General features: G+C 40.6%; 1 protein-coding gene across 5 annotated transcripts in view; it reads left to right on the top strand.

Annotated features, from left to right (window-relative positions):
* Positions 1-12745, top strand: part of NTRK2 (neurotrophic receptor tyrosine kinase 2) — a 288783-nt gene that overhangs the window by 166053 nt on the left and 109985 nt on the right. The window contains exon 17 of one of the 5 annotated variants that reach the window (XM_081151282.1): positions 2197-4159. The exons of the other annotated variants lie outside the window; for them this stretch is intronic. Coding sequence (XP_081007408.1) covers positions 2197-2225 — 29 coding nt within the window. The 3' untranslated portion in view covers positions 2226-4159. Of the gene's footprint in view, positions 1-2196; positions 4160-12745 lie in introns of those variants that run through there. 5 annotated transcript variants of the gene reach the window in all.

The following is a 12745-nucleotide window of genomic DNA, read 5'->3' as shown; positions in this document are numbered from 1 at the left end:
CAAACAAACAAATGAATGAGATCCTATAGGAGAAAGTGGACTAGGTGGCTGCTGGTTCTGTGTTTCTATCTAGAAGTGCTTTCTTCCCTTGGAAACCCCACAAGAAAGTTTCCAAAGGTTGTTTTCTTAACTGAGAGTTCATGGAGATTTTTGCAAAGGTTTTGAATTAGTCATTTTTATTATTTTGGAAGATTCTTGGTTTTGTGTCCTAGCTATTTGACACCACCTGCACTTAGGAGGAATTTCAAGAGAGTTGAGGAGACCTGCAGTCTCCCCCAGCTTCTGTCCTCTACCAGAGGGATCCAGACCATGGATTCTCCATTTGATGGTTCCTTCCTTGGAAAGTCTTGCTGGGCCCTTCACCTAGTCATCCTTACTCAGCTCAGTATTTTCAGTCACTCAGTATCGTATAGCAGAAGAAAAAATTTTTTCCCTCTAGGCTTCAAGCCATATTCTCTTTCATGATTTGAACAACAGTTAAAATTATACATCTTCCATGAATCCTTTTTCAAGGAAATGGGAATGAAAAAGCAATTTCTTTCTTCCCTTAACTTCGACCTTTCTTAAATGTCATGCTTTACCCCATATTTTTTTCCTTTATCTTCAATGTATCTGTTGCTTTTTGTTGAGTATGACCACTCTCGTGTATATGTTTCTATAGTCTTGTTTATGTTAGACTGTAAGCTCCTGGAGAGCAGAAACAATATCCGTTAAATTATTCCTTCATAGCATGGGACATGATGTACCTTTGATGTTGGCCAGATGTTGATCAGATGTGGGTGTATATTACTGAAATATTAATTACTAACAGACTTGTAACCAGTAAAGATGACCCATAGCCTTTTTTACTGGTTCTATTCCTATTAAACTTGCCTACCTAATAGTTTGTTAGACATGTTTTTAATAATATATTAGCCAATTTTAACAGATTTAGATAATTTTAGTAGGAATAATCTTTTAACAAAAACTCCTATCTTTGAACATCCTAATTATAGTCATCCAGAAATTCAAATATTTTTAAATGCATTTTGGGAGATTAGATTTGAATTAAGTGATTCCCATGGAACATTTTTACAACTAACCTCTAAAGAACCTTTAGAGAAGTGATCTTCCAAGAAGTTGGATAGGTTACATCTGAAAAACAAATTGAAGATTATCTCAGATAAAGTTAAGAACTTTTCCCATGTGCTTCAAGTAAAATGTCACATGGACAGCACACCACCAACCTCTGGACTTATCAGAGGCTTGGGCCACAAGCCAGCATATTTATTTCTCTTTCCTAAATCTACCTACTACCCAAAGATGTTGATATTCAAATATATGTGTGATCTTACAAAGAAAGAGTGGTCCCAGTCTTATTTTACTGAATTGTAAGAATCTAATATAGAAGGTGAAGTTCAATTCATTAAATATTTATTGACTACCCATAATACTCCTACAATGTTAGGAACTGCAGATTTGGTGATAATAATGGCATGTTCCTTGCCTTCAGAGAGTCTTGTCGGGGAGACCAGTGGATAAAGGTATCATCATATAATTACAATGCACAATAATAGGACAGCTTAGAGCAAGGGTCCTAAACGCTAATTACCTACAAGATTATGCAGGTCAGTATGAAAAACACGCCAGATCAGAAAGACTATATGGCATTGTGAACGCTGTGCTGGAACATGGCCTGGTATTACCAGATACTCCAACTTTTCCAGAGAGAACAGGCATTTATTAAAATATTTTATGTGAATTCCCCAAATTTAAAACACTGGATGGGAACAATAAATGATGCCGATTGAGTCAGATTTGGTCCATTGTCCACCACCTGTCTGTGATCCCTGAGTTAGACCTTAAAGATCAATTAATACAAATACTTTATTTTACAGAAGTTGCTTCAGAAGTTATTTTACAGAATGCTCAGAAGTTGCTTTTCCAAAATTACTCAGCCTCCACACTTATGTAACTTTGTTTTAAAAACAAAGAAACAACAGCAACAAAAATACCACCAGCAAAACCAGACTTCTTTAAATTAAGTGAAGGATGTTAATAAATTATATCCCCAGAAGTACGTTTTTACAATCAGGAGCTATGTCAGGCTTTCACTGACCAAGTCTAGAGATGGTTTGCAGGATTTTAGAGCAATCTGAACAGGGCTGAATTGCTCCTGAGCACTTTCCAATAGCAAGTCTGTCTACTTTATTGCAGGGCCCAGAGGTTCCCCCAAGACCGCCTGATAATAATTTGGTATTTGGAGGCTCCTGTGTCACTGCAGGAACTAAAGGAGGCAAAATCCATGCCTGATGGAGGAGAAGAGTTCTATGGTTATCTGCAAATTCTGGCCAGACAACATCTTGACGTCACTCCTTAGCTTCCATAACCTAGCCAAGCAAGAAGTTACCTTCCAAAGAGAAAGCAGTGTGCTCTAATGACTAAACCCTCAAAGTGCTATGCCACTTTAACTATAGACCCATCTCCTCGATCAATCAGGATGGCAAGCTGGAGCCGAGGAGCTCAGCAACATCAAGTCTGGAGTTGGTCTTTAATTCAACTAGTCTGTATAGACGTGTCTGAAAACCATATCGTCTGACAGCACGAGGTGGTTTCCCAGTAGGATTGACAAATTCGGCTCAAGGGCAGCTGTGCTGTTATCCTCTCCTTGACTGCTGAGAGAATTTTTGCCAGGCAGGGTACAAAGGGAGCTGGAAAAGAAAATAAAGGAAGAAATAAAATATATTAACCAGCAAAACCCCCAAGTCATCAATCTTGGGTTCTCTTGAAGAGTGGGAATGTGTTATAGCTTCCCCTGCAGGAAAAACAAATGCCATAGACTTATTGTCATTCCTAAAATTGTGTCTTTCCTAGAGCAGCCTTGTAAATTAGCTAGGGGCCGAGGCCTAGGGCCTAAAATTAAATGAGAATTGTCTCTAAATATGTACTGTATGTGTTCTCACAGAGCATGCCCTCTATGTGTGTTTAGGGCTAGTAACTCCCTGTGGCAGATGCATATAAAGAATTCCGACTTTTCCCCCTTTTGATTCCATTTCCAATGAAATGGATCTTTGTTGATTTCCTGCAGAATGTGCCATACTTCTCCAGGTATTACAGTTCGTGTGTGTGTGTGTGTGTGCTCATGCGTGTGTTTTCCTATTGGTTACATGCTAATTAGGCAATTATGTAGATAAGCACAGATTCATAGACCAGCTAAGAATAAGGAAAGGAAGTGTAATAAAGGGAGGGAGTGTTGTAACAGTTGTTGAAAAGATCACACAGGGCACCTTCCTGCTCCCATTGACTGTCATACCCACACCATCATTGTGTTGCCAACAAGGGGAGGGAAAGGAGGTGATATTTTTCACAGAACTGCAGAGGTTTTGAATACATTTGCATACTTTGAGTACACATGAGCAAAAATTCTGAATTATATCCAGGACCCTAGGAGCTCATTAGACCGAAGTGTGAGGACACAGAATTACCCGAGGTTATCTTCCAACTTGAGTGCCATTCGTGCCTGTGGTCCATTTTGATGGTCAGGCGTAGGATTTAAAAACATGTAGAAACAATTGCTTTAGCACTTATCCCTGTCCTTTGCCTCGTAATTTTGTCTTTCAAAAATATATTTTCTTCTAAGCATGTAATTGGCCAAATAATAGCTGGTTTGGGAACGGCTTATATCCCTTTGAAGGCCATGGTCTGTACTTTACAAATAAGCTAAGCCCATTGTGCCCAGCACGAGTGTTAGGACAGAGAGAACGCAGTTATTTTCAGATCCTTAGAAATTGCTTCGTTTACGGCACACTGGGTTGACAATTCCCCCCTTGGGGGTCTTTCATGGCACATTGCTTGAGTTCTGTAGGTCCCAGTTCAATTCTCTCTCCCTCTTGGTGCCATAGTCCCCCATCGCTAGCTATAACAGCTTGATATTATATTCTCTTTTCAACTCCAGAGGAGATGGTAAGAAGCTATCAAACAGTGCTTTAAAAAGCAACTTGAGTTCCCTAGAAGAAAGGAAATGAATACATGCTGCATAATTACATTTACAATGTAAGCCACGTAAACTCCACTGAGATGAAGATTTGTTAGCAAACCAGTTTCAAGCACATTTACAACAAGTAAAATATGAGACATCATTTTATTAGCATTTGACCACTCGGTGATATTATTTGTTATCAAAAAAGAAATACCACCTGATCACAGGATCCCTAGGTCCCTAGAGAAAACACTTCTATCCTACAGGTAACAGCTGAAAAGGAAAAACAATTATGGATTTAGGTCAAAGAGACACTCATACTGATATTCTGAAAACAGTTTTACTTCCACATCATCAGCCAGCCAAGATGGAATTATGCATCCCCCTCACATCAAACATTTCAATCCAATTTCACCAAATCATCTGCTCTGTGCTGGAAGTGTGCCAATAGATGCAGCATCTGAATGCATTTGTTCTGGGTGTTTCCCAAGGCCCAGCTCACTGGAGAGTGGGTACCAGCAGGGTAAACCCAATCAAGTTACTCCCCCATTTTGGTTTCCAGTTGGTCACTCTTGCATGTGCAGGCAGATTGTGGACCAGGGCCAGCTCAGCAAATGCAAATGTAGAGCAGCCTCTTGTGTTGGTAAGAAGCTCATGCTACCCAGATGCTTTGAGCTGTTGAGTGTTCCCTATGGTTACGTTGAGATGGCACAATGGGAGATTTTCTTGGATGTGACACTCAGTCCTTGATGGTGGCAGATTTTCTCCTTGCAGAGTGCAAGTTTTCTCTGTCTTTACTAATTCTGGCGGACTGAGAGGGTAACCCACCATGTTTGGGCTGCTCAGGTTACTCAAGATGCCAGTTCCCCTTAGTGAGACGCAGTCTTACTGCCCTTGATCCTCACAGATGCTGTAGTCAGTTTTTGTTTATTTGTTTGTTTGTTTGAGTGTTCCTTTCTTGTTAGTTGTTACTTCTCTTGAAAGGCAAGTAAGATGAATTTGCTCCATACCTTGGACAGGAAAAAAACTGGGGAAAGAACTGCTTCTTAGTTCAACCTGATAGCCACGCACAAAGGCCATCTAGCTCCTCAGGTTCAGTCCCTAAGTGGAAGCAAGAGCTGCCTCCTGAGGGGAGCCCACAGGGTTGCTGAGTCCATGCTGCGTGCTCCCTTTTGCTGAGAGAATGCTTTGTAAGGAGGGGACAGTTAAAAGGCAATATTTGTGGCCTATAGGAAAAGGGAACGTCAGTAGTACAGTGACCACCAGGTCTGAAGAGGTTAATAGGATGTGAAACTTCCAGTTTTAAACCAGGAAAAGTCCAGGCAAACCACAATGGCTTGGTCACCCGAGTTGGTATAGATCTGATGGTTTCTGCCTATAAGACAAAATTAAATCTTAATTACCCCAAATGCCTTCAGGAGCCCTAAAATGTGATACTTTAAAATAAAAATAAATGTTATAGGTTATAGTGGGGAATTTGGAAAATATAACAAAGATGAAATAAAAATTCTCCTGTAATTCCAGCAGTTAAAGATAACCGCTGATAATATCATTTGGATGTACGATTTTCTAGTTTTGTGAATGTTCTTTTAATCTCCTGTGATATAAAGTCGAGCCATATGTGCCCCACCCGTTATTTGGACTGGGCTTTGTTCATATTTCTATAGCAGTGGTTCATCTTGGGTGGATTGTGCTGGAAAATTAGTAGGAAGTACAGTGGGTGAATTATTTCCAGTTTCAGATTTCATATTCGCTCCATGGTGTATGGGTTAAGATAGAGCTGGGGGTCTAGACTGGTTTAGAGTGACCCTAAATCCATAGGAGCTCAGCTCCCACATCATAGAGGCAAGGAGGCCTGTGTTGCGGGCTGAGAAGACTCAGGAAGTAAGAGGCTCCCGGTTCTGCAAGGCAGGCCAAGAGTTCTGGTTTAGGGTCAACACTCTTGATGACTCCAAATGTAGATTCCTACTCAACTGAAGCAGCTGGTCACTTTTTGTCTCCCAGTTCTTCACCCTGGCCAGCCAACTCCTTTCATGGAGATCCTAAAGGGCTGGGCTGGTTATATCTGATATGTTTCCCACTATTCAGGGATGCCTTTCTTCCACCAGGATCCCTGGTGCGAGGACTTCTGATGACTTGGAATCTCCCCTCAGACATTCAACCTTACCTAAACGTGATGGAGTTAGCTGCCCAATAATTTCCAGTTCTTTCTGATGTCTCAGGCATCTAAGCCTAAACTGGGTTTCTGACAAGGAGACCTCTCAGTGATACTTTCTAGCAGTATGTCCGTGTTGGTATTTTGCACAATAATATTACAGTTAACAGATTCTAAAAATGAGATTAGATTTGTATGACTTTAAGCCAAAGGGTTAGGGGAAGAATTCTAGAAAGAAAACAGTAATCTAATGCCTAGTTTTTATATTATTCTTATTGTTACTATATGTCTTATAAATATATGTAGACATCAACATTCAACATTCTTTTTAAGCCTCTTGCTATTATTTAGCACATATACTTAACAATGTCACTGACCTTCTGGGTGCATTAAAGTGGAACCCAAGCTCGTTATTAGATAATGAAGGCATTTAGACCGAGTGCCAGGTTCCTAATGTTCCAACAAAGTGGTTGATTTAGAGGGGACAGGATAAAATCCTACACTAATTATATCAAAAGAGCTAATCTCCATGTTAGGGAATGTCTTTACTACAAGAAACTACATAATAATAATATGCCTGCTTCTAAAATAAGCAGAGATGGCACCACTGACCAGCCACCTGACTTATTTTCCTGCAAGAGTGATGGAGTTTCAGATCCGTTTGTGCCCAATAATCATTCTCACCTTTGCTCCTGAAAAGAGTTTACTTTTGCAAGTTAGTTGACCTTCAGTCTGTTGCTAAAGAACAGAGAGAAACAAACTGGCTGCCCAGGGACAGAACTCACATTCTTACCTTGTATTAGTAGAGTACCCAGGCCAGCTGGACTAACTGGGTCTCACATTGTCTCCATCCTGACCCATAAATATCAACTCCTTTGTCCAACTTGTTCCGCCACCCTCCCTGCTTTTCTCTGTGCATGAAGCTTCAGAAACCATGACGCTAGTGATCACATTTCTCCCTAGGTCCTAGCTCCATTAGTGCTGTTTTCTGATGCCCACAGAAACGGTTATGAATTCATTTCACTGCCTGACCCTTATTTAGTGAGGGCCATTTTCTTCTTTCCCAAGTGCTATTCCTTTCAGAGTGTTTCTTCCTTCTTACAAGCCTTTGTTTTTAGTTGATGGTAAAATTCCTCTAGTTACATATAAGGTTTTAGTTTTCCTTGAGCCCTACCTAGACCTTTATCAACCCTGGTTTTGAAGAGGAAAGCAATCACTTTCTTAGTACAATATTGGTGGTGGGAAGCTCTGCCTTTGATTCCTTAACTCCTGAGCTTTGGAGAGGGAGCCGATGGCCAAGTAGCAAAGGGGATAAGCTTATGTCTCACTTCTTCAATCCTGCTTCTCCTCTGGGGTGCTATGTACTCTCTGCTATTTCCTGCACACTGCATCTTAAGTTTTAATTAAAGTGGATGTTAGCTAGACTGGAGTCTCATAGCTGGTATGGGCACAGTCCTTGGTATGAATGCCCCAGTGCTTTCTTCTGTTCCCTTAGAAAAGATCCATGTTATCGCATGCCAAGCTTCTGTGTGTGGGCTGAGCTATGAGATGGGTTATTGGGTTGTGGGTGAATTCATGTGGTCTCCACACCCTCTACCCACTTTTGAAAAGAGGGTACTTGTGTGGATGATGTTCCCCAAGGGGACCCTTCTGCTGCTGGACATGCAGTCTGGGTGTTATACTGAATCTCCCTCTGAGATCTCCCTGCTTCCCCACTGCGGGCAATGAGCAACCAGCCTCCTACTGCTGGGCCTGTCTGCTCCTTGCAGCGCTGGTCTCAGCGGTTCTGCCCTCTGATGCTGCACCATGATCGAAGAGGGTGGGGAGGGATGGGATTGCTATGAGATGCTTAACTTTATTTCCCTCTCTCATATTTGATGCAAGAGAGTGAACCTCAAATATGACTTGCATTCTTTTACTATGTTCAGAAACTCCAGGACTTGTCACATATATCAATGTGATCAAAGGAGCTTGGAATTCTTTATTATACAGACATGTTCATGAAAATAAGATCTGTTGTATTGGAATTTGTGATGTAATTGATCATTCAGAGCCAAACTCGTATACCAATAAAGACAATAGTGTCAGATCTGTGGTCTCTGTTGCCTACTTTTGCCACCTACTAATTATTCTTATGTAGACTTTAGAATATAATTCAGTGTTGGGATTTCTAAAAGGACTACAAATGGTCCCCTAGAAGTTGTCCTCATTTGTTCCTATTTAGCTCCCAAGCAGCCCTTCTGGGCTTTTATACAAGCCCCTCTGCACCCAGGCAGGGTTAGGATTAGGATAAGGCTGGTAAGGCCCACCCTTAGGGTGCAAAATTTAAAGGGGCACCCATAATCTCAGAAATCAGGATAAATAGTTTAATGCAGTATTTTAAAAGAAAAAAATTAATGCAAAAACAATCTATGCAGAAAAGAGCAAAAGCTTGCATAAATACAGAATCCAAGAGGGTTGGGATTAGGTAAGTGGTGTCCTGCTCCCCACAAAGATCAGAGCCTATATTTATTTATAATTTTAATATATTACATGAACAACAGTGTGGTGATTGTGGGGGTGGAGGGGATTGGGTGGAGGTGGAAGAGGGCATAGAGGGAGTAAATGATGATAGAAAGAATAAAATAAATTAAATTTTTTAAAATTAATATTTTTCACCATAGATGTTTGCATTAATTTTTATTTTTGACATTATAGCATTAAAATATCATCTTGAATACTGAATTTTTGGTGTTTCCTTAAATTTTGTGTACAAGGCATGGACTTCACTTCCCTCATCCTAGACAGGCCCTGGACACAGGCTCCTTCTGGCCTGGATTTTGTGTAAACCTTTGGTCATTGCCAAGCTCTGTTGTGTATACATTAGCTTCTGGGCTGATTAGCCTTCAGGCTTCTCTCCCTTCCCGCATTCCTGGCCTAACTGTGCCCCTTCACCCCCATCCCACCTGCCCCTGGAGATACATTTGCCTGGCTCCCTTTTGTTCAGCCAGCCTCAGCGCCCCCCAGCACTAGCCATCCTGTGCTATCTGCTGAACTATCTGCAGAGCCGTGCGCTTTCCTCTTACCTTCTCACTGCATTTTTTAAAAAATGTAACTCTCCAGAGGGAAGAAGTGAACAAGGCTGTCAAAAAAAAAAAAAGAGAGTTTTATTTTGTTTTTTGTTTGTTTGTTTGTTTTTAAGTAAAAAGGCTAGGAGGGTCAGGGGAACTTCTCAGTAAATTTGAGAAATTATCTAGGAAAAAAATTGGATAAACTTTTAAAATATAAGTGAAATTCTTTTATACAAATTTATTAGGTATTGCTTTATTTTCCCATCTTTGGAGTTTTAGTATCACATTTGCTAAATTAAAGGTATAATACTTGAGATTTTAAACACTCCATTTTCACGCAGCCTGTTTCTTAACGTCCTTAGTACCTTTGGAAAGTGTGCATTCTTTATTATTTTTAAACAGCCAATAGCCGATGCCTTGTGTGTGCCAGGCCCTATGAGTTCCATTTTCATATTAAAAAAATTCTTATTAATGCTGAAAGATGAATATTATTACTCTGTTTTGAAGCTGGGAAAACTGAGGCTGTGGTTGGTTAGGAGAAAAAATAACAAACCCAAATTATACCCCAACACATGCGAGAGTTTTAGTTCAGGCCCAGATCAGCCTCCTTGAAGTCTGCGCTCTTTGTAGCCTAGTGCTACTGTTGACCTTTTTCAAATATAATTTCTAGCAATTTTCTAACTCTGCAAGGGGAATTGTAGTGTTGGTATTGCACCTTTCATGTGGGTTTATCAAGGTGTGCTGAGTGTATTAACCTTCCATCATAAAAGCTAGAGAATGCCAGAGGGCTGTAGTGAACTTGCTGTTGAATAAGAAAGGAACCAGTGGTCGGCTGACCCCAGCACCAGTCTTTAATGTCAGGGTCGACAGAGAGCCCACTGGGCCAGTTGTGAGGTTTTCTCAATGGAAGTATTACCAGAAATGCTAAATAATCACGAGTAATCAACCCTTATTTTTATTTATTTTTAACTTTGTTTTCTAAAATTTATTTTTTAATTACCTTTCACATACAGTGTTATATTGGTTTCAGGTGTACAACATAGTGATTAGACATTTACATTTTGCTAATTAAAATCCCATAAAATTCTACTCCCCACCCCCCTGCTACCTCAGCCCATTCTGAAAAGTGCACCTTTTTTGTTTTATTTCAGAAAATCCTAGGTAAAGCACTTGACCCCATAGCTCACTGACCCTTTCTCAAATGCCTTCACTGTTCTGAGATTGTCACATCACATTTCCTAGGTAAACTTGGTGTCCATCTTTCCAAAGACAGGATTCAGAGTGCTGAGTATTTTGGGAGCAATTGGAGGTACACACATTTACCGAATATTTTTTAGGCGATGATGTGAATGTTGAGGCACTCCCAGCACCTGCCTGAGTCACCCTGTCCCAGGGAGGCCAAAGGGATGCAGAGCTAATAATGCCTTCTCAATACCCATTCCACTAGCAACCAATTCCTGTGCCAGCCGCGTAAGAATGAATATCGTGTAGAACAGACAAGTCACTTTCCTGGCTCGCCCTCTTTGACTCAGTCTTTTGTTTTCCATGCAAAGGTCCATGTTTCCAAACTGACTAATTAAAAGGGGTCAAAATCCTTGCAGATCTTTGGGGAGTCTTTTGAAAAACATGAGTTGGCATTGACAAATGGCATTTCTCCCACTGGAAGATCATGCATCAGGACCTTCCTAAGGTCAGGCAACATCAAGGAGCTGATATTGTAAGCACCTACCTCATCACAGACACATATGCTTACACAGATTCACATATATGACCAGTACCTCATGCTAGTTTTTTAATAAGTAGAGTAGCATGTGTTTCCCCCAAACGCCACATAAAAAGTCCTCACTGGGCCTGACGCATGCAGATGAATTAGAATGGTGAGGTTAGCCAAAATGAACAAATTCTTTTCTGACCGAATGTTGATTCTCTTAATTATCTTGATAATTTAGAGAAGCTCAGAGTATGAATTATTCAATTGTAGTCCAAAGTCCATCATTACAAGTAATGATACAATCAACATGTTGTTTATCAGATTTCCAGGCCCCCTGGATCCCCATGCACATATTAGCACAAAGCTGCAGAGCTAAGGGTAGCCCTTTGGGGTTTGGGAAGATGCGACCCAAGAGCAGCTTGGAGAGACTAACTAGACTGAGACTTCAGAGATTTCCAAAGAGAGCCTTGGATGAGTCCTTTGCTTCCCTGGGAGTGGGGTGTGTGTGTGTTTTGGCATGTACCTAGGTTCATTTGCTAATATGGAAAATTTTCCCAATGAAATGAAGTAAAACAAACCTCTGACTAGTAAGACTATCTGGGACCTTTAACAATGAGACGCCAGGGTGGGGCAGGGTAGCGGGGATGCAGATGAAAGTTCGGGTTCGGCTTAGCGCGTGTAGTCATGTCTCTATTGGATGGTGAGTGTGTATCATCAGGAAGTCCTGTCTTACCCAAGAACTCAGTAGGGGTAGTCTTTGAATGACATTTGAAAATCGCAGATGGAAATAGTGACAATTTTCTAAGTTCCTAGTCATGGGCTGTTCAATGGACAAACAAGTGTTTTGGCACTTTTAGCTCCTAAAACAGTGCCCAGGACACTGTAGGTTATAAGAAACATGTGTGAATAACTGAATGAATTAATATATAGTTATATCTACTGTACTTGGAATATTACTGTAGTTTGGGGAAAAAATACATCTCGACTTCACTGAGCATCAGGCATAGCCAATAAGTTAAATCCCTCACTGTGTTAGGAGCAGAAATTAGGCAACCTTTCCATTTGAATTACATGCTATCTACCTCCATGGCCATGTCTGTTCATTGTCGGGTTTAAAGCTCTTTCCCATTTTTTCCCTTTCACCTCCCAAGTTGTTTATGTTTTGAGAATACTCCTGACTGCTTTTGTAAATTGGGTTTCAGGTGTGTTAATGCTTTGTGTTTTGTATTATGAGGGGATAATTTCTCAGGAGGTCTAATGTTGAAGTTCCAAGAGTGACCTTATGGAGAACTGGCAACAAGATGGGCATGTAGAGGCTTCTAGAAGAAGACTGCAAAGAGTAGGAATGTGAACATGAAAAGAATGATTCTGGGAAAACTACAACAGAGTGTAACCTTGGGGACTGAAAGCAGTGGCCACTGGGGAGATCTGAGGCTCAGGGACCAAGAAGGGGCTGCTTAAGAAGATGACTGAGGAGCTTTGGTGTCACAAAGAGACCCAGGAGGTTCTTGGTAAGAGGCAGAGAGGTTTCAGGACCAACCCTTTTAGGTGTGCCAATGGCTCCTTCCTGGGACTGACAAGAAAGTTTTGCATGAATCAAGGCCTAGACCCGACCCCTCCCCAAAATTTATGCTGGCTAATCTAGAAGTAAAAGCTGGCTTAGAAAGCTAAGAACTTGATTAATGAATGTTATCAACTAAGGTTTAATTTTATCTCTAACACAATAATAATAACAAATATTTGTTATACAGTTAATACATGCCAGCCATTGTCCAGTGTGCTTACATATATTTATCTCATATAATTTGTGCAATAGCTTGATATAATAGGTATTATTGTTACTTAAGTCTCAAAGTTGAAGAAAATAATAT

Source organism: Miniopterus schreibersii, assembly GCF_964146895.1.
Source record: "Miniopterus schreibersii genome assembly, chromosome: 11".
Classification (NCBI taxonomy): Eukaryota; Metazoa; Chordata; class Mammalia; order Chiroptera; family Miniopteridae; genus Miniopterus; species Miniopterus schreibersii.
This window is presented reverse-complemented; position numbering and strand designations above follow the sequence as displayed.